General features: G+C 32.6%; 3 protein-coding genes and 1 long non-coding RNA gene across 5 annotated transcripts in view; all 4 read left to right on the forward strand.

The window, feature by feature from the left end:
- The first annotated feature begins 3,472 nt into the window (after nt 1–3,472).
- Nucleotides 3,473–11,841, forward strand: LOC111706560 (decaprenyl-diphosphate synthase subunit 1). Its single transcript, XM_023479455.1, has 11 exons — nt 3,473–3,719; nt 4,329–4,418; nt 4,693–4,775; nt 5,614–5,666; nt 6,927–7,019; nt 7,730–7,854; nt 9,017–9,088; nt 10,099–10,198; nt 10,727–10,943; nt 11,314–11,363; nt 11,689–11,841. Exons 1-11 carry the CDS (start codon nt 3,525–3,527, stop codon nt 11,820–11,822), a joined length of 1,212 nt encoding a protein of 403 aa, XP_023335223.1. The 5' UTR covers nt 3,473–3,524; the 3' UTR covers nt 11,823–11,841.
- Nucleotides 11,842–13,722: 1,881 nt separating this feature from the next.
- On the forward strand, nt 13,723–20,495 carry LOC111706551 (zinc finger and BTB domain-containing protein 17). Its single transcript, XM_023479445.1, has 13 exons — nt 13,723–13,808; nt 14,881–14,964; nt 15,270–15,338; nt 15,676–15,753; nt 16,185–16,271; nt 16,566–16,636; nt 17,198–17,265; nt 17,608–17,781; nt 18,245–18,371; nt 18,794–18,912; nt 19,100–19,206; nt 20,117–20,266; nt 20,466–20,495. The coding sequence occupies exons 2-13, from the start codon at nt 14,887–14,889 to the stop codon at nt 20,493–20,495; spliced, it is 1,158 nt and encodes a 385-aa protein (XP_023335213.1). The 5' UTR covers nt 13,723–13,808; nt 14,881–14,886.
- A 680-nt stretch (nt 20,496–21,175) lies between these two features.
- Nucleotides 21,176–23,154, forward strand: LOC111706552 (uncharacterized). 2 transcript variants are annotated; one of them, XR_002766255.1, is made up of 3 exons: nt 21,176–21,253; nt 22,666–22,750; nt 23,117–23,154. It is a non-coding gene; the product is annotated as an uncharacterized LOC111706552 (long non-coding RNA). The 2 variants fall into 2 exon arrangements; XR_002766256.1 differs by lacking the exon at nt 23,117–23,154 and adding an exon at nt 23,061–23,095.
- A 147-nt stretch (nt 23,155–23,301) lies between these two features.
- LOC111706555 (PR domain zinc finger protein 5) overlaps nt 23,302–26,058 on the forward strand; it is a 10,998-nt gene continuing 8,241 nt past the window's right edge. The window contains exons 1-4 of the mRNA XM_023479451.1: nt 23,302–23,392; nt 24,812–24,929; nt 25,343–25,416; nt 25,889–25,994. The gene's annotated coding sequence lies outside the window, so the exon portion shown is untranslated. The remainder of the gene's footprint in view (nt 23,393–24,811; nt 24,930–25,342; nt 25,417–25,888; nt 25,995–26,058) is intronic.

The following is a 26,058-nucleotide window of genomic DNA, read 5'->3' on the forward strand; positions in this document are numbered from 1 at the left end:
TACATAAGACTTTTGAGTTTGATAATACACCTAATGTACTGTTGGGTGATGTTTCTTTAAAAAACAATAAAATCCTATTTTTGATTTTAACTAATGTCGGCTGATTCTTTAATAAAAAACTCTCTGATTAAAAGTATTTACATTTAATCTTTATACAGTCATTGAATAATATAAATTAGTTCACACCACTTAGTATTTCCTAATGCAATAGATCAGAGAAAAATTTGATAAATTGATCGCTGATTCGATAAGTCAATGATCGACTAAGAAGTAAGAAAAGATGGCAGCAATTTGTTCTTGGTAAATAAACAAACCATCAAAAGCATTTTATCAAACTCCAGCTTGGAAACCCAGCTTTGAATGGAAAAAATATTTTCTCAGTAAAAGTCAAACTACTCAATTTAGAATTTGTAAACCAAGCTAAGAACATTCACGTGGTTCTACTAGTTCCCTAATCAATATTTGAAGCTAATCGGTGCAGTGGTTCTTGAGTTATGATCTGATCTACAAACACACAAACAGAGACTAATTCTTAATTATATATATATAATTACATATATCTATATATACTACAGAGCGTCCCATATCATATTAGATTATCTTCAATCTTTAACACCAAAATAAACCCTTAATACTCGAAAAACTTTTCATTTTCCCCAAGAAAATTCTTGTATAAGACTTATGTTATTTTTCAAAATGATTCATTCTAATGAAATTTTCTAATTAGTCCCGAAAATCGTAATTTAGACCCGTTCTCGGTCTAATATGATGTGGGACACCCTGTATATATATAGATAACAGATGGAATTATAGTGTATCCTGATCAAACCTCATGAAACCATATTGCATCGCAGTAAGAACCAGAAAACAGTGAAATAGAAAGTCGATGTTTTTTGTCCAATCAACTATTTTAAATTATAAAAAAAATAAAGCCAAGACCTTTTACCTACAGGTTAGAAAGGTAATGAAAGTTTTCAAAACAAAGTGAACAAATGGATCTACTTGTATTGCCTGGAAAAAGATATTAACTTTTTGATATTTAAAATTATTTAAATTTTGATAACTATTTAATAACTATTTATAAAACTGTTATTTTGGTTCGCAGTGCTATAAAGTTTTTGGACAGAAATTCTCTCTTCATCGAAAAGGTTCAAGCCCTTTTTAAAGCTCGGGACGAAATATAATCTGAAAATGAGAGAAACTTCGAGATTTTGGAAAATATTTTGGAAATATCCTAACTTTTTTGAGAAAATCCGGGAACCAATCAAAACTTTATAGCACACGCGCTATAATGTACAGCTAATTTAACTTTATAGCACGATTGATTACTTTATAGCACGTTTGTTATGAAATTCACGATGAAGTGAGTAAGAATGATAAAGCACACAATAACTTTTTAAATAATTGCTTGATTATAAACTGAAATGAGGTGAGGTAATGACTCAATGCATTAACAAACATAAATATACTACTCTAATCTGCTTAATCATTTAATCAAACAATTGACCTAAGTAAATTAACTAAAAAATCTAAAAACACGATGTGTTCAGATCTTTCTTTATAATACACCAAAGGAAAGGAGTTTTCACACACGCTTTGATTCTTTTAATCCTAGAAGTTTATATTTTTGCAACCCGATGAAGTTGACCTTTTTGAAAATTTCAAATTCGTTAGAATTCTAATAAGATTTGTTAGTTTAAGTTTGGAATATCGAAGGTTTACATCTTCAGATTGCAAAGATATATAGAGATTAGACTACTTGAGTTTGTGGCAAAAATGTTTGTTTCTTTCTACTGCTCCAAGCTGTAGAGGAGAAACCTAACTATTAGTTAGTAATATCAAAATGTTCATATTTTTTAACAAAATGGTCTTAATTTTTTAAATGTTTCGAAATTTTTAACAGAATTCTGTTATAAATCTCAAAATTACATTTCATTTGTGTTGTGTGTTGTGTACTGGAAACTATATTTCTATAATTTATCTATTTATTTTTATTCCCATTGTACAAGACAACTTTCAATTCTTAATTTTGCACTCTTTCGCAATTAAAGGTTAAATGTGTCATTACTTGCAAAAATTTTGCATAAAAATGCATTATGCCAATATTCCAGTTCTGCCACTTTTATTTCCATTTTAAAATGTGTTTCAATTTTGATCAGGTCTGGGATTTTTTGCAGTTACCTCCTAAAAACAAATTTATCTTTTTTTCAATTTATTCATTTTGCTAAATTTTAATCTTTTTTGCATCTTTATCATTTGCAAAAACTTAAATCAACCTTGAGAGATTAAGGAATTAGGATTATATTATACTTCTCGCGGTTTAAACTGTAGAATTTTTTTCTTCATGTAAAAAAGATTTTTTATTTACATGTTACAGATCCAGGAAGCTAAAACATTGCAGATCCAGATCCAGGGAGCTAAAACATTGCAGATCCGGATCCAGGAAGCTAAAACATTGTAGATCCAGCTCCAGGAAGCTAAAACATTGTAGATCCGGATCCAGGAAGCTAAAACATTGCAGATCAGGATCCAGGAAGCTAAAACTTTGCAGATCCAGATCCAGGAAGCTAAAACATTGCAGATCAGGATCCAGGAAGCTAAAACATTGCAGATCCAGATCCAGGAAGCTAAAACATTGCAGATCAGGATCCAGGAAGCTAAAACATTTCAGATCCGGATCCAGGAAGCTAAAACATTGCAGCGCCGGATCCTTTTTTTTCAACAATTTTTCAAGTAGCAAATTGTGATTTTAATGTTATTAGTTAAATTTTAAAAAAAAACTTGAATGTGAGTATTCTCCATGACCTCCCCCCCCCCTTCTTTTCCCAACCCTTGCATTGAACATTAAAATGCACATCAATCAAAGCTTTGAATTCAGGTTTTTCAAAATATTTGTCTTCTCTCGGCTTTTTAAAGATAAATCAAACTTATCTATGTATAAAAATATTAAGGCCGGTTAGTTTAGATATTTTAGAAGAATATTTTGATGAAACTTATCATTATTTCTCAGATATTATTTATTCTTCATTTTGACTTTAAATAAGGGGTGTGCTAAAATTTCTTAACTTAATCTTTTAATGTAATTGAAAAACTTGGTATTCAGCTGCATATTTAAGGTTTGTATTTTTACTATTGATAGCAGACACAGTCTAATATTTACTATAAAGTAAAAAACCTACGACCTAACGACCTATAGTTGTACCTAAATGTTGTTGTTAAATGAATAAGAAATTGGCCACAAATTTAACTTATTCATGAATTACCATAGATCGTATCTATCTATCTACACTGCTCTGGTAAAGCGTAACATAGTGACAGTGTAACTATGGTTCAGCATATGTTAGAACGTCTAAAAAATTGGCCATTTGTCTCTCAATGAAAAGTCCTTTTATTCAATTGCAAGGTATTTTTACTCATACGTTTCAGACTCAGAGTGCATAGTATACAAAATCTGTGTACATGTGTACAATTCTCATTTAAACAATGTAAAACATTTCAAAAGCAAACTTTCAGAATTCTTGACAATGCGAGCAGCATTGAAATTGGTTGAAAGAGCTGCTCAGCTGCAGAAGAAAACTCTGCTCCAAGGAAGCAGCTGTCTAAAAGGAGCAGCTGCTGGTACCCAGCAGCAGCAGATCCGTCAGCTAGGTCAGGATGCTGGAAGCAGCTCCATCTATACTCGACAAACTAGATCAGTTTCCCTAGGCCCATCTTCACAGGTGAATACTTGTTAATTTAATTAGACGCTGGCTTGGCTTGACTGCCCGGCGTTGCCCGTGGTTTTTCACAAATTTCTGGGATATACGAGGGTTCCCCCAAAAATTTGCCGATTTGGTTCAGACTTTTTGTCCAGCTATGGCGTACATATATATAAATATATAAGAGCATAGAGTTTTAATAAATATCTAGCTTGCGAATCCATGCCTTTGCCTGAAAACTTAACCTTCGCTATTAAACTTAGAACATTTTCGGGGTTCTACAGAGTTCCTCAATCCAAATTTGGGCAAGAAAATCTGTCAAGGAGTTCCTGAGTTCCTGAGTTATGATTGGATATACAAACAAACACCAAGACAAGAAAACAGAGATTACTACTTTATATGTATATAGATACATCAATATAAGAACAACCATATACTCTGATATTGGACGAATTGGACCCACTTAACATCAAAAGCAAGACTTTGGATTAAAATATGTAAAAAAAGAGCCCCAAAGTTAGTATACCTTAACCTAAGTGCTTCAAAAAGGCTTCAAAAACTGCCATCTCCCTTTTATTCTAGAACACCCTGTAAAGTATGTTTATATATTTTATACCACTTTTTTCCCAGGGTCAACAGCAGCAGAAGGCAGAAGCTACTGTTTCCCCCAGAGAACTAGTGGATAGAGATCTTAATACTATGTTTCAAGAGATTCATCAGGTTAGAGATAGAGATAGGTTAGCTCTATAGAGATAGGTTAGTTCTAGGGATAGGTTAGTTCTGAAGATAGGTTAGTTCTAGAGATAGTTTAGTTCTAGAGATAGGTTAGTTCTAGAGATAGGTTAGTTCTGGAGATAGGTTAGTTCTAGAGATAGGTTAGTTCTAGAGATAGGTTAGTTCTAGAGATAGGTTAGTTCTGGAGATAGGTTAGTTCTAGAGATAGGTTAGTCTATTATCAAATCAAAACACCGGAATCATATTTGCTTAATTTTAGGAGTTAGAATATCAACTTGAGGAGAATAGTGAACTAAGAGACATGGCAAAATATTATTTTGATGGACAAGGAAAAGCAATTAGGTGAGAGGTTTTTCCTTTCTGATAAAATAGGAATTTTAACTATTTTTAACACACGTGAATTTAACGGTTCTGTCAATATTTCAGAAAGCTGTGACTTTTGATGACAATTTGACCCCTTTTACATAATTTTATAGACTTTTTCTGAGATTATTTTTTGTTGGCATATACATTTGGAATAAAAAAGTATAAAATGAATTAATCTGTAAGTTTAAGGGGTGTTGAATTATAAACCAAAACACGTTATATTTCAAATATAAGAAACCGAATGCTTCTCTCTCTGGTTAGTTCGGGGTGGTGCTATAAAGATTTTTGATGCAAATTATCTCTATATCTCGAAGGTTCTCGCCTTTTTAGATTACAACTTGTTCCGAAGAACAAAATATAATCTAAAAAGGTTAGAACCTTAGAGATACAGAGAAAAGTCCAGCAACTTTGACATGTCTTGCCAAAATAATAGTGCTTTAGGAAATTTATTTGATGTTTGTGTACTTTTTAATGCAATGATTATTTATAGATAAAAGAAGCTTTTTAACAAAGCAGAAACTAAAAATAAAAGTTAAGTTCAATTTTTTTCATTAAGTTGAACAAAATATTCTAAATTATTGCAGAAAATCCGGGAAACAATGAAACTTAGCAGCGTGCGTGCCAAAATATAATGCTAATCTAATATCACAGCACGATGATTACTAGAGATGGAACCTCTATAATGTATTTTACTATGAAGTGACCATAAGTGCATGATAAAGCACACAAAAGTTTCATAAAAATTTTATTTTGACTTAAACATTTTTCTAGTTTTTTTTTAAATTTTTAATCAATTGAAACTTGAATTTTTTAGACCTGTGATTGCATTGTGTGTTGGACACGCCTACAACGCCCACAACGGAGCGGGTAATTAGCATCATCATAGCATCATTATTTCAAAATAGAGTCTCAATCACAAGTGGATTTTACCTGAAATTCCGCGCAGTTCCGCGCCATTCCGCGCAATTCCGTGCAACGGCCAATTTAGATTGGAAACCCTACTATATACGAAATTGTTTTTCTTTTTGAAAATTCAGTTTTTTAAATCTTTTGTTACATTCTTTTTTTGGACCAAACGTGCATAAACATTAATTTTTATTGGTCATACCTTTTAGAACCTAAATTTTAAAGATTTCGTCTAAATAAGAAAAAAAGACTGAAGTTTTAAAAAGTAAGTGTGAAATTTAGCGATGTAGACTGTACAGCAAAAATTGTCTTATGTCTGAGGTCTAATGATAACTGTTACACTTTGTTTTGAAATTCATATTTCACAAACATGCCCTGTACATACTACAGTCAACTATGTACAACGTATCATATTACCACTGTACAAAATATGTGACGACGGTCACGCTTAGGAAATCAGACTTGCAATGATCTTTAGAATTGACGCTGCAGGATGTTTGCAATTGTTATTTTCCATGATTGTCAAATATTTTAACAATTATGATCCCATTAAACTCTTTTTATTAAATGTTCACTTTTAGATGAACTTTACCGAACAATATGATTTCAATAAAAATTTGAAGTTTATCTGAAAGGGATTGTTCACCAAATTGAAGTTTATCTGAAAGGGATTGTTCTTGAAGTTTATCTGTAAGGGATTGTTCACCAAATTGAAGTTTATCTGAAAGGGATTGTTCCCCAAATTGAAATTTATCTGAAAGGGATTGTTCACCAAGTTTGAAGTTTATCTGAAAGGGATTGTTTCCTAAATTGAAGTTTATCTGAAAGGGATTGTTCCCCAAATTGAAGTTTATCTGAAAGGGATTGTTCCCCAAATTGAAGTTTATCTGAAAGGGATTGTTCCCTAAATTGAAGTTTATCTGAAAGGGATTGTTCACCAAATTGAAGTTTATGCAAAAGGGATTGTTCCCCAAATTGAAGTTTATCTGAAAGGGATTGTTCGCACTTTGGAAAATATACATTTTTGTAATCAAAACAAGACACACATCATGCAAGCTTTCATGATAAAAATTTGCCTTTTTTGCTCTCATGCATTTTGATTTACTATTTTTTACATGACATTTTTGAAGAATGAGATTGTCCTGAATCTTGTTGAATGGTATTGCAATTTAATTTTCAAATTGGTTCACAACCCTTTCCAATAATAATTTATTATTTCAGTTGATAACCTTGATATCAAGAAGAAACAAAGACTTGTAGCAATAGTTAGTGAGATGATTCATACTGCCAGCCTTGTACATGATGATGTATTAGGTAAGTTCAATATAAATCTATGTACAGTGGGACCCATAAAACTGTGAAATAGGAAGACTCTAATGAATTTACACTGAGCTCTTCAATGAGTTAATCCATTATAGAACTTAACTGGGAGGGAGTTCAAGCCTATTCCTTAGTGGATAAGGGTTGACGGCGATTATTATTATTATTTTATGATTTGAAATAGTGCAATGAACAAAAAGAATAGTCATTTTTCAGTGTATAAAGTCCTATTTTAGTTAACAAGTTCATTTTAAAATTATTTGCTTTATTGCTACTACAGATTTACCAAATCCTCGTCCTATTCCACAGTTTTATGTGTACATGTAATTGAAAATTGCAACGGTACAACGTAATATCTGTTTGTATATATGACGCAGGCTGCAAACTTTATGTGTTAATTTGTAATTGATAATTATGAATGCTAATCATTATATAAAAATGAACACTAAGGGTAATGGAGTGCAGGTGGATAGTAAGTTAAATCTTATACAATTTTATTTGATTCTAGCTTGGGGACCCAGCTTTGCCTGAAAACTAAACTTTTGGCATTTAAAGTCAACCCACTTAAATTTGAATTTTCTAAACAAAATTTGAGGTAAATCGGTCCATGGGTTTATGAGTTATGATCTGAAATACAAACAAACAGACTAACAGAGATTACTACTTTATTTACATGGATTTCTAAAAAATATTTTCTGATTAAGATCACGCTGAGACGAGGCGAGGTAAGGCTAGCGTGAACATGGTCTGGAACTCCCTCAAGTCAACCCACTGTGGAGACTATATCCTAGCTGTCTGTAGTAGACTAATGGCTAAAATAGATAATACGGTAATTCATTATTAAGATGTATATTCTAGATGTATTGTACTATCCTAGCTGAAGATAATACGGTAATTTATTGTTAAGATTTATATTCTAGATGTACTGTACTATCCTAGCTGTAGATAATACGGTAATTCATTATTAAGATGTATATTCTAGATGTACTGTACTATCCTAGCTGTAGATAATACGGTAATTCATTATTAAAATGTATATTCTAGATGTACTGTACTATTCTAGCTGTAGATAATACGGTAATTCATTATTAAGATGTATATTCTAGATGTACTGTACTATCCTAGCTGTAGATAATACGGTAATTCATGATTAATAACTATATTCTAGATGTACTGTACTATCCTAGCTGTAGATAATACGGTAATTCATGATATATTCTAGATGTACTGTACTATCCTAGCTGTAGATAATACGTAATTCATTATTAAGATGTATTTTCTACATGTACTATACTATCCTAGCTTTAGATAATACGGTCATTCATTGTTAAGATGTATATTCTAGATGTATTGTACTATCCTAGCTGTAGATAATACGGTAATTCATGATTAAGAACTATATTCTAGATGTACTGTACTATCCTAGCTCTAGATAACACGGTAATTCATTGTTAAGATGTATATTCTAGATGTACTGTACTATCCTAGCTGTAGATAATACGGTAATTCATGATTAAGAACTATACTCTAGATGTACTGTACTGTCCTAGTTGTGGATTATTACAGTACTTTTTCTTTGAACATCCATTCTAAAATTGTTTCATTCAGGATGATATTGTACTGATGTATCTTGTACATAATGTCTTGTATTCTAGGATGTTATTGTACTGATGTATCTTGTACATAATATCTTGCATTCTAGGATGTTATTCTACTGATGTATCTTGTACATAATATCTTGTATTCTATGATCTTATTGTACTAATGTATCTTGTACATAATATTTTATATTCTATGATGATATTGTACGGATGTATTTTGTACATAATATCTTGTATTCTATGATGTTATTGTACTGATGTATCTTGTACATAATATCTTGTATTCTAGGATATTATTGTACTACTATGTATTGTACATACTATTTTATATTCTAGAATGTTATTGCAATTCTCTCTCGTATACAATGTACATAATATCTTATATTCTAGGAAGTTATTGTACTACTGTCTCGTGTACTTACAGATTTAGTACAAGGAGAACTGATGCAAATGCAGAACAAGGAATCCTTTCTAAAATATTTTCACCATATTTTGGACCAGCTTTTGCAGCAAATCAATAAATAAAACAAAACAAAAACATTTAAATGAATGAATTTGTGGATGAAAAAATTCTTCTTCTTTTAAAAAATATTATTTTGATATTTTTTAACTTTACAATCGTGCCATTATTTTAGTAACAATTTTTACTTTCAAAGAACTGAGCCTTTGCCACAAACTCAAATTTTCTAATCCCTATACCTTTGCAACCTGATGATGTAAATCTTTAATATTTCAGACTTTTATTTGATCAAACAGAACTCATAGTTTGAAATATCTGAAGTCTGTGACATTGGGTTGCATAGATATAGGAATTAGAAAATCAGAGTTTGTTGCAAAGACTCAAATCCTTAAAGGGTAAAATCAATGTTATGTAATTAGAATTGTAAATGGCATTATGGAAAAACATGATTCCGAAATGAATAAAAAAATTTACTAGCAAATAATAAAAATTAAAGAATCAAAAAAGTTTAAATTTTTTTTTGATAAACAAACTCTATTCGTTCTAAAAAGAAAAGAAAAAAATCAATGGACATGGAATAGGTCAATGTAGAAATAAATGAATAATGAGAAATAGCATGGATAAATAGATGAAAAATAAACTAATAGGTGAATAAATGAAAGGATGAATGAAAGTTGAAGAGAATGAAAGGTTTGAGACCTAAAATCTTAATAATGAATGATGAATAATAGATGAATAAATGAATAAATGAAAGGATGAATAAAAGAATGAAGGTTGAAGAGAATGAATGGTTTGAGGTCAAAGAGTAAAATCTTAATAATGAATGATAAATAATAAATGTAAATGAAAGGATGAATGAAGGTTAAAGAGAATGAAAGGTTTAGGCCTAAAATCTTAATAGTGAATAATAAGAAATGAATAAATGAAGGGATGAATAAATGAAAGGATATATAAATAGGTGAATGAATAGGTGAATAAATGTATAGGTGAATAAATGAAAGGATGAGTAAAGGTTGAAGAGAATGAAAGGTTTGAGGCCTATCTACAGAAATCCTTCAACAAGACCGCCAGCCTGATGGCCTACTCGTGTCAGGCTAATGCAGTTCTAGCAGGTTCACATTTCATCTTTTACTATATTTTTTTTAACACGTACACTTATAGAGCTTACGTGTTCTTAATCCTGTAGGCGGTCTAGATCTTAATACTGGGGGGCGGGGCGGGCTTTTTTTTCTTATATTTAGAAAAATTATCAACCATTTTTACAAAATGATCAAATAATGGTCTATGTAGACAAATTGTCAACCAATCAACCATTTAGACAAACTGTCAACCAATCGACCATTTAGACCAATTGTCAAATAATCATCTATGTAGACAAATTGTCAACCAATCAACCATTTAGACAAACTGTCAACCAACCATTTAGACAAAATGTCAAACAGTCTTAAGTATTTAGACAAATCGCAACCAATCAACCATTTATACAAACTATTAACCATTCAGACAAACTATTCACAATCAACAATTAGAATAAATTGTCAAACAGCTTCATCTGTTGACAAATTAATCAAAAAACTGTTAACTAATCAACCATAAAAAAACTCGTCAACTATTGGTCGATTCATCATCTAATTGTTCAGGTGAAACCTTAGAAAAGTCCCACTCAGCATTTCTTTACGGAAAACATATTGGGATTGCATTCCAACTCGTCGACGATCTTCTGGATTTCGTCTCTTCGTCGGAGCAGCTTGGAAAACCTGCGGCCGCCGATCTAGAGCTAGGGCTCGCCACTGCGCCAGTTCTCTTCGCTACAAAGGAGTTTCCTGAGTTAAATGATATGATTGCAAGAAGATTTAGGTAACTAGACTTAAACAAATGTTTCAATATTTTTAGGATTGAATTGATTAAAATAAAAACATTCTATTTTAATATAATTGAGGTTAAAGTCATATTTACAAACTTTCGATGAAACTTAAGTTTTCTCTTTTCTAAATTCATATTCTCCCCCTCCCCAATAGCATTTAAAGGGACTGTCCTTGTAATTTCAAGTGTCCCTTTATTTGAAAAAAGGGGCATATCCGGTTCACGAAGACATCTTTTAAACCTTTAACTGTGATCTCTATGAATGGAGAGTCACTTGAAATTACGTCTACAGTCCCTTTAAAAGATTGCATTATGTCTACAGTCCCTTTAAAAGATTGCATTATGAAATAGCTATTTTCTTCAGTGAACCTGGAGATGTTGAGAGAGCATTCGAGTGCGCTGTGAGCTCCGGAGGTCTGTATTTTTTTAATAAAGAAAATAATTTTTGATTTGATAATTTCAATGTAAAACAAATCCTATAAAAAAAGAATAGAAAAATCATTTAATTTTACACTTTTAAGGTGATTAACAATTTTAAACCGAATGGTTGTCGTCTTCGCATTTTTTTATTAAAAATACCGTGAATGATTTTCCAATTCTTTGAAATCTCCCTTTCAGGATTTTTTTTCAGAAGAAAAAGTGAAGACGACAATCTCTCTTTTATTGTCATCACTTTGAATTTTAGAATCCGGCGTAAATTGCTTTTGTTATTGCATTAAATATATCAAATCAATTTCAGGTTTGGCTGAAACTAAGAAGTTGGCCGGTCAACATTGTGAAGCTGCGCTAGACGCTATCAGAGACCTTAACGATAGTATTTACAAGAATACGCTCTTCACCATCTGCGATACTATACTCAACCGTCTTAAATAGAATCTGTTAATCAATCAAATCACAATTTTGTTTTGTTCTACAATATTTCTACAATTTACATTATTCTACTACTTATATACACATTTAAACATACGACCATATATCTTATATATGTATTTAGGGGAGTATATATTGAAGGGGCTCTTGGAACTGCCCCCCCCCCCCAGTTAAGTGAGAACTGTGATCCAAAACGGGGGGGGGGGGGTTAGGTCCCCAACCCCCCCCCCTTTTTCCGGAAAGTTAATAAAAGATGAAGACCCCCCCCCCCCCGTGGAAAAATTTCTATTTACGCCCCTGAACACAGTATTTTCTGGTTAATTCTAAAACGACAATTTGGACAAAACAAAAATTGCAAATAAATGCTTCATTGAATAATGCAACTGGGGGTTTTAAAAAGAAGGATTAGATTAATTTCCGTTTGACATAATTTACATGGGATTGCGTAATTTCAAGTGACCCTTCATACAACGATGGCAATGCCCGATTCACAACCTTTCATACCTTAAAAACCTTTATCTTACCAAAAATGTGGAAGACAACGTCGTTTTTTCTAGTTTTAAAAGTGTTTTGATTCTGTATAATTCCTATATATATATGTATTCCTTCAGTAGAAATTTGTTTAGTGAAACTGCACAGTTAAAAAAAATCAGTTTTCAAAGTTATAATCGTATATATCTAATTGATACTTGATCAACAAAGCTTTTAAGGGTACCGTTGTTTATCAGGCATTGTCATCTTTGCATGGAGGATCACTTGAAATTACGTTTTAGTTCCTTTAACATAAAGATGTTCTCTAATTAGATTTGGATTTTTTGTAAGATTAAACAAATTTAAATTTAAGAAATTTCAAGATATATTTGATATTTCTTCCTTTAAATATTTTGTCTTCCTCTGTAAAATACAAAAAAATCACAATAACAATACTACATTTTCAGTTCAATTACCATACATTGCCGGTCACTCCCCTTAATCATGAGCATAATTTATATACATATATAAAACAGGTATTATATTGAGGATATATCCATCAAAACTTTGTTTTCTCAATTATTCTTTAATTAGTTTCTAAATATGTTTTCACTGTATACACAACTATAATTATCAAAAATGTTGTCTAAAAGAATCTACAAATAAATATATATTATATATCATAAGTTTAAACGTAGTTAGTATGCCGGCCCGATCATAATTATCATGAACCATTTAACAAGAATTTTGAATCACTACATACATGGTTTATTTGATATTTTTAAAGTCGAAATAATTACAGAAGTTTATTTTTCATGGTTGCAAAGTACCTATTTTGGACTATTGTTAAAACTGAGGACATAATATTTTGAAATAACCCTCCAGGTATTGAGATCCCCTGCATGCCCTATTCACAACGGCAACCTCTAGCAGTTTGAGGAAAAATATGGAGACATTCTTGTTTTTCTATTGGCTAACATTTAAATTTCACATGGTGGTTTCACTAAATCTACCTGCATGGAAAGTGAAATCAAAAGATAGGGTCTCCATTTGCAAAACTTTTGCGCAATTCAGGGGGGTGGGCGAATGTCCCCCGCCCCCCTGTATCCGCCCCTGTTGTTTAATTGAATTGAACTAGGGTGCCCTACTTAAAAATGTTAAAAATCGACAAATTAGGAAAATTTAAATCCACAATTCTTGTCCACAAACCAGATAGACTAGAGGCGCAACTAGGACTTTTGCTAAGGGGGGCAATATACCCCCTCCAGGAGCTCATGGTGGGGCCCGTGAACCAAGGCCCTCCTGTAGTCCGCCCCTGCTGCGTGTTGTATGTCATTTTTTGTTAAATCGACCATTAGTTCTACTGATAAAGCATCATGTAAGAAGACGACAATTTAACTGTAATTCTCTTTTACATAATTCAGCGCGGCACTGTAGCAATGAGTCCCAGATTTTCAACAAAGAGCGTTCATCTGAAATTTAAACAAATTCTATCGAAATTCGAAATTTAAGTTCAAGGTATTGTTGGGTCCGACCTATTATACGATTCTTGGATCCCCCCACCTCCCTCCTCCTATTAATTTTGTACTTTTTCAACAATTTTCAACAAAATTAGTATATATTTAGGGTTAGGTTAGGTTAAGACACTTTCTGGGCCGAGCGCTGCGGCTAATATAAGGCTAGGGGGCCGAACGCACCGGCAAGGACAGGCTAGGGGGCCGAGCGCCGCGGCTGGCACAGGCTAGAGGACCGGGCGCTGCGGCCACATGGTCAATTATATCCATGTATTTTACATAAGATCCATGTACAAAATTGATAGGAGGGGGTGGGAGGGGAGGTCCAAAAATTTTATTTTAGGAATTTACCAAATTGTTTTATTGGGTCTGTCCTTATACGATTTTTGGACCGGGTCTGTCCTAGAGAACAATTTTTGGACAANAAAAATTCTTGGCCGAGCGCTGCGGTTAGGACAGACCTTCAATTGTACCAATTTTCAACAAATTAGTCTACATTTAGGGTTAGGTTAGGTTAAGACACTTTCTAAGCCGAGCGCTGAGGCTAGGACAGGTTAAGGGGCCGGGCGCTGCGGCCACAAGATCAACTTTATCCATGTGCGACTACCTAAAAATCGTTAAAAAATGATGTAAAAAATTGATAGCTAAGAAAATTGTATACTAGGAAACTACCGTTTTATTTTTATATTAGAAGAGCTGATGGAAAACTCTCAAATTCCAAGTAAATTGTTTCTTAGGTTTTATTTTGTGTAATAAAGGAAGCGGAACGAGTTTGATTTTTTAGTTCTTTTTCGTTATACTATCATTGAGAACAGATTTTTAATAGGGCCTTCTTATTAATAGGTACGGTTAGCCCAGAATATAGATATTACTCTACAATTAAAACAGCGACTCTCGACCGAATAGACCCATTTAAAAGTTGGATTTAGATCAGCTGACTTCTAGATCATGGCTAGTTTAATCGCTTGGTGGTACCAAATCATTCATTTTTTTAAAGCTAACTTTCAATTTTTGCCGTTTACATAGAAGCGAATATTGAAAAAATGTAACGAAGTTATTTATGATCTGTATTTAAGATAAGTATGTATGTTCCCGATCCTGGTCTAATGTCTAAAATACAAACTCTGCTCTCTGTTGGAGACTCTTTCATGGACACACAGGTAAAGAGTTCCCAAAAATCTGGACGCTAGGCCTTGGTTCAGTCAAAGTATAAGATTTTTGGTCCACCCCCCCCCCCCGTATCAATTTTGTACGTGACCTAAATTTCAACTTTGATTTAAGCAAAATTAAATTTTAATAAACGTAACAAAGTTAGGTTTGGTTTAAACAATTTATGGGCCAAACGCTGTTACTAGGACTAGGCAGGGGGCAGAGCGCTGCGTCCCTTTATTTCAACTATTTTTATAAAATTATTTTTTTGTTGTATTATTTCCTACAATCTGATGAATTATTTTCTCTAATTCAGATCTCTTGCTCTGACGGACCTATATTTTGGAACTCGCTTCTTCTCGCGGCATCAAGTAAATATCTTAAGGTACCCTTTTAACCTAGGATAATTGAGCGTATGGTTACGTTAATCGACCCTCTATTTATAGATGAGCATGTCCTATTCACAACGGCACCCTAATAAGGAGAAAATGAAATTTTTTTGCACGTTTTTCATTGTAAAAATTGATTTTTTGCAATTGCGGGGTTTCTGTAAAAGTGAATTGCGGATTTATGCTTCGGAAACTTTGGAGTAAGTTCGAATGAAACATTTTTCAGGATAGAAAAATGCAGTAATTTCCGTATTATTGATCAGAAAAGGTTAAAATACTCCTCTTTAAAATAGTCAAATAATCAATTTTTGATTTGTTAGATTTGATTATTAGGAAATGTTGGCCGGTTCTGATGCTTCAGATGATCTTGTTCTAATCCTTCCAAATTTCTCAAGAAATTTAGTTTTCCAGGTATACTAGCCACTAGGAAACACTTTTTATATAGATCGCTCACTTTCAGTTTATTTCGACGTTACAGTTGAAATCTTTAAAGTTACATGAAGCACTTGAAATCCATTTTAATTCTGTATTGGAGCTGAAACTTGATTACAAAATTACGTTTTATAAAACGCTATTGCTTTTTCAATTTTTAAACTCGAAATTCATTCGACACAAATCATTTGATAACTTTCCGTTCCATTTTTTGGTGTTCGGATATTAGGAAAGGTTACCCTAGCTTTGTGAATAGTGAACCTTAAACCGCAATTTTTTTATGAAGAGCCAAACAGTTATATTTAAATATATTAGAGCATTTATCTATCTGGATTTACGTTAATGAGTAGTTGACAACATTTTTCAATACGTAGAAAGTTAAAAATAAAAAAGTTTGTTTTATTTCTTAGAGTTTGCGTAAGTTGGTAGAACTTGGAACTCTAGAGTTTACGACGAGAGAGAAGGAGTTGCTTCATATTCTAGGGGTTGTACATAAGGTTGGCAGAAACAGTTACCATTTAAGCAGGAGCAAATACTCCCCCCCCCCCCCCCCTCCGGGAGAATGTATTTAAATTTTATAAATAATAAAATTGGGACGGGATCATTCAGGCTTTTTTTTTTTTACCGTGCCTCCGAAAAAGCAACATTTACTTAAGAAAACCTCAAACATTGCGCCTCATGAATTTTCTAATATAAATGGGAAAATAAATAATGAATGATGCATGGTTAGGTAATGTTATTACAATCTTGTCATCTATTTAGGGAGGTTCCTTTAATGATAAACTATTTAGGATGATTTCCGGTCTAAAGGAAAAGTTGTTCAAATCCTTAGTTCTTCTAATTTTCACAATCCACATTACAGGTAAGATTTTAAAACCGAAAATCTATTGATAAACTATTAGATTTATTGATAAAATCCGGATACAGGTACGGAAGAAAAGGCAAAAAAAAGCCAGCCAGACTATTTTAGGAAAAATGGAAATTTGAAATTGAAGAAGATAATCTTGATGTATTCTTTAATTACAATAAATCATAACATATATATATAAAACAAATCCTGACTTAAAAACGTTAATATTGATTTCATATTTCGGTTAGGTAACAACCCACTAACTTCATCATACAACTGGTTGTCCTTTAAATGGACTGTAAGTGTTATTTGAAGTGACTCTCCGGCCTACATTCATAGATGGCAATACCTTTAGAACCTTTTACTGGCCATCGAGGCCAGTGAACCTGTGTGTGTTTTTCTTTCTAAAAGTGCTCGAATTTCCGTGTGAACTCAACACAGGTCAAAAATACAGAATATTCTGCGCCCAAGGCGGCTTTTATTTTTTAAATGGAGGGTCAATTGAAATTACGTTTACATTTCCTTTGACAACCATTTGGAAAAGGTTCTGTAAAATAAGAAGTTAACTTTTAGACCTGTACTTGTGTCGGAAGGAGATGATGAGGATGATGAGAACGATGTTGACATTATCTTTGAAAATGGTAAGGTAAAAATGTCTTTACAGTTGTGCTGAATCGAAAAAATTCGAAACTTTATTTTTCACAAAGTGAAAATAGTTTTTTATTTGAAAAATATCATTTTAAAAGTAATAATCAATTGTTTATTATAAGGCTGGACATTTTTTTTGATTTTAATATAAAATTTTTATTTCCTTTAATAAAAAATTGGGAACTCTAAGGGGATATTTTCTATGTTGGGTCGTTGGTGTTGATCAAATTGTTTATGAATTTGAAATGATTAAAACAATAATTAAGTGACAAAGCAAAGAATTGATATTCAAGATGATTCGTTTCAAAATGCTAGAAAAATATGTTTTTTTTAAGACTCTGATGGGAGTGAGAGCAGAGATGAGTTGGACGGAAAGGATGATGAGGTTGAAATGACTGATGATGAAGATGAGGTTCGAATTACTGCTGAGGATGATGAGAATGAAAATAATACATATTTAAACTGGGAAGTATCTAAACTAGATGATGATGATCCTAATATGACCATAGGTAAACAAACTTCTGCCAAAATGTGTAAAAATTTTCTTAGATTTATTCAAAATTTTGAAACTTTTGCTTTTTTGAACACTTTGACTAAAAGGTTTTACTTTCCAAATATTTGTTTCAATTTTGTTTAATCCCCATCAAAATAATTCCAGTCAGCTAAATGCATTAACTAAATCGTCCAAACCTTCCAACTAGTTTGTTGCTTCTTTTTCACTACTAGGAAGGGTTTAGAAACATTTTGGACGATAATGCATCTGCAAGCATTTCCTGTTTCAAAAAATGATTCATTTTGATAAATTTAACCTAATTTGTTTAAACTCGATGTAAAGATATCATTAAAAAGAAATATTAATATCACGCTTTATGAAGAAAAAATCAAAAGTCAATATATTTTATTAATCTAAGGTTGCATATCCCCTGTATCGCTCTTGCTTCGACTTGTCGATGATTTTTTTCCCCTGATCAGATTCCTTGAGCTCTTATTACGATGGAATAACAGAGAAAGAAAAGCCTGAAGAAGAAACGAAAAATGTGGAAGCAACGAAGAAAGAAGTTAAGACAAAAACAAACACCTGCAGAGGTTGTAATAAAAGGTAAATATGTAAAGAATATTGAGGGTAATGTTTTTTATCTCTTTAACCTTCTGTTGTTTAACATCAATAAAATCAACTCTCTCCCCAATTCCAGGTATATCTCTGTCTTCTTTATTGTAATGCTCAAAATAAACAGCGAAATTTGTAGGTACTTATCCTGTGCTGAATTTGTAGTGGATCTAGGTTTATTTGTCCGCTCAAAAATATAACATTTAATTCTTATTATCGTGAAACCTTTTGTTAGAAAATACCCCTTTTGAAAAATAAATTATCTTATTTGGTTTGAATAGGTTCACTTAAAAAATGTATTAAAATTAGTTGGCTCAGGCATAAAAAATAGCAAAAAAAAATATCTGAAATCGATTAAAAAGTTTAAATTGAAAGTATGAACAACTTTTTGGATTGACATTAATATTCTTCAGGTTTGATAATTCTGAATATAAGGAACACATTGCTAAGTTTCCGGAGCATGCTAACAGCAAACTGAAACCTAGATCTGAACTAGTGTGCAGGCTTTGCAATATTGACTTCAAAATCAAAGGTGATTTTATGTCTTTTTAATAATTTTCATTCAGAAAAGTAATTCTTGATTATCTATTGTATTGCATCAAATGATCGAAATATAGAAATTAGTATGATATCTGTAAAGTTAAAATTTATTTAATTTTATATTTTTCAATAGGGGGGGAATTTTTCATATTGATATTTCTGAATTTAACTGTTGTTAGGGCTAACTGCTTTCCGTGAGCATGTGACGAAGCACAGGAACATGGATGGAGATTTCTCATGCAAGGAGTGCGGGAAGAAAACAAACAAATGGGGACACCTCATGCAGGTTAAAATTAAATCAAGGCACATATTTGATCGTTTACGTCGTTGCCTTGGCCGAATTTAAAGAATGTAATCCGCGGCTCAAATATGGTTGGTTACACTTAAAATTGTATTATTTTTTTTTAAGATCTAAGCCGGCGCTCAATTAGAACCGGTTTTTGTTGGATTTGAGACGCGGTTTAAATTCATTAAATTCGGACTCAGAGGTGTATATTTTCTTGAACCTGTTTTTCCTTTTTATTGGGAAATTTCACTTATTTTTTTCTTGTTCAGAACCATCAACATTGTAAAACATTCCAAGTAATAAAATATTTTTTCCCCCGAAAATATTAATATCTGGTTTTATACATTGTGGCCTAAAGAGATTTTTCAGATATTTGAAAATGAACACTTTTTCATATGAAAGGAACGGAACAGGGTTCATTGAAAAATAATCCCCCACCCTCGTTTAAAAATATTTTTTCCCAGGATGTTTGGTATCTTTAACATTTTCAAGGATTTATTTGTTAAATTGGCGGGAAAAATCATTTTAACAGGAAAATTAAATGAATTTTTGGCTCAAATGTAAGTCTTCTGTCCAATGTCCGCTTAAAAAAATAATTTTCCCCAGGGTATTAAAAATTATTAATTAATTCTTAAAAAATATTACCCTGCAACACATTTTGCGACTGAAAGATGCCCCTAATATCTGGAAATTATTATGTACAAACACTAAATTCACAGGCGCGGCATACTTGATCCTTGCTCAAACTTTTTGACCTTTATTTTGAGTGGTACGTACATTAAGTAAGTTGGGTTCTTCATGAAATATTGGTATCATGTGTAGATTCAAATTACTGAACAATCTTTTTAAGTCTTTAACTTTGATCAATGATATTTCTTGTATATGAAGAATTAAAAACTTATGTTTTCAGCACATGTACCGTCATGGATGGAAAAGACCGTTTAACTGTGACCTCTGTAACTACTCAACAATAAATAAATCCAACCTTGTGAACCATATCAATATTAAACATGAAAAACCGGACTCCAGGGACTTCATCTGCCCACAATGCGACAAACAGGTAGGCAGGATCATATTATGTATTAAACATTGTTAGCAGGACATGATACTTTGATTGGTAATAATAATAATATCTTAGTAAACCTAATTAAGATTTTATTCTCCTAAAGTTTGCGTTAATAGAATTGTGATCAATGTTGACTGACATCCTGTATATTTTTAGTATAAGATTCTGAAACCTAAAAATGTATATTTTCTAGTTTAAGAGCTCGAATATATTCCTAGTATAAGATACTGAAACCTAAAATGTATATTTTAAATTTTTTATTTTCAGGAGTTTGTCTCGTCAGGAGTTTGTCTCGTCAGGAGTTTGTCTCGTCAGGAGTTTGTCTTTCAGGAGTTTGTCTTTTCAGGAGTTTGTCTTTTCAGGAGTTTGTCTTTCCGGAGTTTGTCTTTCAGGAGTTTGTCTTTCAGGAGTTTGTCACGGCGCCTTATCAACTTCATAAAAAAACAATTTAACTTTTTTTATTAATATCGCGAAATATGGATAGCACCCACTATCTTTGCGAAGTATTGGATTTCAAGTCAAAATAGTTTAAAAGTTATATTCTGTTATGAAACCTGATTTTTAAACCACTGTGCCCCCTTTCATATATGTATCTCACATTTAAATCTAAAATTTTTAAGCCTCAATATTCAGAGTTTTAACGTTTTTAAAATGAAATTATAAACGAAATGTTTGAAGATCACCTACCACCTCTCACAGTGGGGTATTAGGAGGGGGGAAGGGGTCAGGAAAATTTATTTTACACCATAAACTTCTTATTCAAGTCAAATTGGACTTGTTTGCTATTAATATTTTTGAGATAATTGTAAGTTAAATTTGTTTTAATGTTGAGTGGAAGTTCCAAAATCCGTAAACACTCTTAAATTACCACCCCTGACCCCCAAAGAATTTTGCTGTGCCCCCACCCCATGAAGATATTTTACTGAGATGTGAATTCTGCGCTAAAACTTTTAAATCAGATCTGGGCTTGAGTCAACACAGGTTTGTTTGTTGCAAAAAAAACAGCTGTAAAAATATACATTTTTTAGAGTTATCCCCTAAGGCCGGGAGGCGGGAGGGAGTGAAATATTTTTTCGTAAACTTAAAACAAATTTGATCGTTTTCATGTATTTTTTCTAGATAATTGTTATAGACTTGACCTCTTTGATATGTATCTTTTGTGTATATATTTCTTTCCCATAAATTATTTCAAATTTTTTTGGCCCGCTTCTTTTTATATATTGTGCAATTCTGTCGTGGGAGTGAAGGCAACCTCCCTCGCACAGCTTTCGAACCTCATTTTACCTGTTTGCGGCAGGGGGCAAGGTCTTCGAACCTCCCCCCAAACAGTCCTCCGGGAATGATCTGCCGTTTATAATTATAAATTTCTACTTAAAACGGGACTAATTCAATTATTTAAGTACGGTAGTCCAACTATAGTATCCTTAACATTTTCATTACATTTTTTTCTTTTTTACAATCAAAGATCGGGAGAAAATAGCTTAGCTTTTATTTAATAGAATTTTTTCTCAACAAATCTTAGAATGGTTGGCGCTTTTTTATGAATAGCTTTTACTAATATGTAGACAAATGAAAAATATTCTTCATAAAATGTTTATTCTAAAAACATTCTAGATATTGAGATATTTTAATAAAACAAAACTCTGTTATAACCTAATGATTTTAAAACTATTAGCGCTTTTTTTTACAAGCGCTACAGATTTAAAATTCATATAGATTGAAAGATAATTACAATTTCTTTAATTAGAGTGTAGCAAAAATTGCCTTTTATTGTTGTTTAATGCATTATTTTGCAGGTAAACTAACTTAATATAAATATTTTTGTTTTCAAACAGAATTTGTGTTATGACGTAACAGATTCTTAGACCAATTAGAGCATAGACTAGGAAATCCTAACCAATCACAAACATAAAATACAAAGGGAGAGAGGTAGGGGAAAGAGGAAACAGAAACGCGATATCAAAAAAAAAAAGTTTTTTTCCAGCCCGAACTATGATTGTCGAATAGAAAAAAGAATACTATGAAAATGTTAAGGATACTATAGATGGACTACCGTGCTTAAATAATCGAATTAGTCCCGTTTTAATTAGAAATTTATGATTATAAACGGAAGACTGTCTGGGGGAGGTTCGGAAGCCCTATGGGGACACAAACTGTTGCAAATAGGTAAAATGAGGTTCAGAAGCTTCGAGGGAGAGGTTGCTTTCCCTCATTCCTCTGTCTGGTTTGGTTCTTTGTTTCCTACTAATATCAAAACCGATTGTCCCAAACTTTTTGTGGAAAGGACCCAAGTAAAGTCTCTTAAAGTTTAATTTGATAAAATTCCTCCAGTTATCACTGTCAGATAAAAATTCGAATAAAAACTTTTTATTGCAAATAAGTTTATTTTCTAGAAGAATACATAATGGTGTGCTTATACACTGTAAGGTGTGTGACGAAGCCTTCCAAAGTCTTCATGGTTGCAAACGGCATGAGAAGGTACAAAAATATTCGATATTTGGTAAAAATTAACGTAAAATAAAAATGAATTTTAAGCATCAAGTCGCGCGAAAAAAGAATAAGTTAATTCCTATAATTTATTCCTTCAACTTTTGTTTGTTAAAAATGATAATTCAGACATTACATTTTTCATACATCTAACCAAAATTTTACTATTTATTTTCCCTAATTAACTATTGGGAGTTGGGACCCTTAAAACAAACATAAATATCTTAGCTACCAGAATGTTTGTTTTTAGAGTGAATGATTTTCCCCATACCTTACTTTTATGTATATCTCTTTGTATTAGTTGATCCATAACTACCATCTAGTATTAGTTGATACATAACTGCCATCTAGTATTAGTTGATCCATAACTACCACCTTGTATTAGTTGATCCATAACTACCACCTTGTATTAGTTGAAACATAACTACCACCTTGTGTTAGTTGATCCATAACTACCACCTTGTATTAGTTGATACATAACTACCACCTTGTATTAGTTGATAATCTGTGGACTTTCAAGTGAAATTATTGTTTGTAGAGAACACATTGGAAAAAAGATCATAAAGACAATCCTTCATTTCTTCGTTGTGACAACTGTAATGTTTCTTCATTTAATACAAAACATTTACTAAGGTATTTCCTAAATTAGCTTTTTTACTACCAGGGGTAAGGGAAGGGAAAAGGTAAGAGAAAAGGGGGAAGAGGGAAGGGAAAGGGGAAGAGGGAAGGGAAAAATGGGAAGAGGGAGGAGAAAAGGGGAAAGAGGGAAGGGGAAAAGGGGCAAGATGGAAGGTAAATGGGTCAAGAAGGAAGGGAAAGAGACAAGAGGGAAGGGAAAGGGGCAAGAGGGAAGGGAAAAGGGGCAAAAGGGAAGGGAAAGGGAGGAATGGAAAAGAAGAAAAAGGGAAGGGAAAAAACCACACAAAAAAATAACAAAAAACTCAGGGGGACCTTGAAGTTGACCTTTTTTAGGCAACCAAAACGCTCTATTTTACTACTACATTTTCTTTGCCGCAGCCAAACTTCGAAACCTGTAAATTATACCTGTTTTGTAAGTTTTGGGGAAAAAATATGATTCTGAAAAATATAAGTCTCACAACTAATATACACCCCTGTTTACTACAGTGGTAACCAAAAAACTGAAATGATTATCGTCTTCGTTAATGCAATACAAATTTCGCTGAAGATTTGAAAGTTAGTAATCATCATAATTGATAAATCACTTATGCATCATATTACTGGATTACTGGATTACTGGACAATTTTTCGCTGGGAGATCACTTTTGTGACATTTTCAGCGAGTCAATATATCTTTTTTGTTTCTACTGATAGTGCATTAAGTTAAACCAGGGATCTTGGCGCCCCTGACACCTTCACCAGGGATCTCGGCGCCCCTGACACTTATCACATTGAAGAAATTTGTTTGTCATACATATTCTTAAAACTGGTCAATGAGGTGGCATTTTTAATGACTATTGGCAAACTGTTCCATCTTTTAATAACTCTCAAGCTACAGAAGTTTTTCCTAATATCTAGATTGCACTGTTTTGAGTTGAGGTTCATATTTCATGTCGAAAATCTTGTTTCTCCCTGAGCTGTGTCTACAGATCTTGTAAACCATGTACCTTCTTTAACATTATCATGCTTATGGAGAATCAGTCTGGATTAAATCCCCTCTTATTCTTCTTTCTTCAAAGGTAGTCAAGTTGACATCCTTTAATTGATCAAGGTATGAGGTACTATGGAGGCCTGAAGTCATTTTTAAAACTCGTTTTTGAACACTCGGAAGCAGATCAATATCTGATTTAAGCCAAGGTGACCAATAATTTAGAAGGAAAGTACAGAGGAAAATAATCATTCCACTAATTTCTGGTCACCACTGCCAATAAAAATTTAGTGTCTTAAGACTTCCAACAAATCAACTGCTGAAATATTTTTTTTCTAAATTAAATAATTCTTTAATTTCTGTATTCTCAGTTACATGTTGGGGTTTGAGAGAAGTAATTATAACCCTGATATTTGACACATTTTGAATATTAAATATTTTTCTAGGTTGCATAGAAAGGATTGCCAGCTAGAGAAGGCATCAAGTCTCAGAAGAATTTCTCTTCTCAGACCAGAAGACAAACTTGAATATAACTCTGGTACTAAAATCAAGCTTAAGCTGAAGGTAAAGTGGAGGAAGAGGAGGGATTCTCAAATTGAGATAAAAATTCACTTCAGAAAAAGAAAATGCCAATGTTGAGAGGGATTATATTTTAAATCAATTTTAAAGACGACAGATAGCAGAAACGTTGGAAATCAATATCGAAACATATATTATGATAAATTAATACTTTCTCATAATTTGTTAGATCTAGATAGATGGAATTATAATTCTAACTTATTAAATTGGTTTATGATTTAAGATTCATTAACTGTAGCAAGACGGCTGAGACGTCTGGAAAGCATTCAACTTGGCCAATGGCTAAGCTAAATTCTCACAATTTTCAACAAAGTTAAATTGTTAAAATTCTCGATTGAAACAAAACTTTCCAATATGACCTACCAGGAAGTTTCAACAGTGTTTTTCTACATTTTCAGGGTTGGAGTGTTCTAAGGAGTGAAAAGGAAATAATCAAAGATCTTAACTGTAAATGCTGTGATACACTATTTAAGTAAGTGATGATTACAATTAGTACTTTTTTAAGAGGTGATTGGGTCGTTTCAGGAGGGTATACAGAAATTTTTCGGGGGGGGGGGCTTACTACCTGTTGAGACTTAAAAACCTCCTGGAAAACACAGATTTTACTGATCCAGAGGGGTGGGGGGTGGTGGCGGGGTGGAGGTAGCTTAGCCTCATAGCCCCCCCACTGTACACCTTTGGCGCTATTTTACAACGCCTGAACTTGATATTAAAGATATTGAAAGATTTTCAAAAAGAATTAACTTATAATTCAGGAAAAAGGACGTGTTATTGAAATGAGTGGATTTTTCATGAATGCCTTTTTCTTCTAAAATTCTTGAGCTCAGAAAAAGTTTGACAATACCAGATAATTGTGCTCAAAGGTTTTTTTTTCTGAATGTTTGGTGGATCAGTTTTATTAATAAAGGTGTGATAGTTTTGTTCACATTGTTATGATATTGTAGGTACGAGTATGAACTTCTGGCGCACAAAATACTGAAGAAAAATGAAGGTCTTTACTGTAGTTTTCAAGCTTGTGCTTTTTCTGAAAACAAACAACTTAGTTCTCAGGTTGGCAAAAAATATTGAAAAGAGGTCCCGAAAAGAACCTCAACCCCCCCCCCCCCCCCCCCCC

Source organism: Eurytemora carolleeae, unplaced genomic scaffold, assembly GCF_000591075.1.
Source record: "Eurytemora carolleeae unplaced genomic scaffold, Eaff_2.0 scaffold702, whole genome shotgun sequence".
Taxonomy (NCBI): domain Eukaryota; kingdom Metazoa; phylum Arthropoda; class Copepoda; order Calanoida; family Temoridae; genus Eurytemora; species Eurytemora carolleeae.

Excerpts from the sequence above, each read along its gene's own strand:
- LOC111706551 (XM_023479445.1), top strand. The coding sequence starts at position 14,887 with ATGTATGTTCCCGATCCTGGTCTAATGTCTAAAATACAAACTCTGCTC. Across the intron at positions 15,754-16,184 it reads CAAGAAATTTAGTTTTCCAG|AGTTTGCGTAAGTTGGTAGA; the intron begins GTATACTAGCCA and ends TTTATTTCTTAG. Across the intron at positions 19,207-20,116 it reads AATGGGGACACCTCATGCAG|CACATGTACCGTCATGGATG; the intron begins GTTAAAATTAAA and ends TTATGTTTTCAG.
- LOC111706560 (XM_023479455.1), top strand. The coding sequence starts at position 3,525 with ATGCGAGCAGCATTGAAATTGGTTGAAAGAGCTGCTCAGCTGCAGAAG. Across the intron at positions 4,776-5,613 it reads GGACAAGGAAAAGCAATTAG|ACCTGTGATTGCATTGTGTG; the intron begins GTGAGAGGTTTT and ends TGAATTTTTTAG. Across the intron at positions 11,364-11,688 it reads GTGCGCTGTGAGCTCCGGAG|GTTTGGCTGAAACTAAGAAG; the intron begins GTCTGTATTTTT and ends AATCAATTTCAG.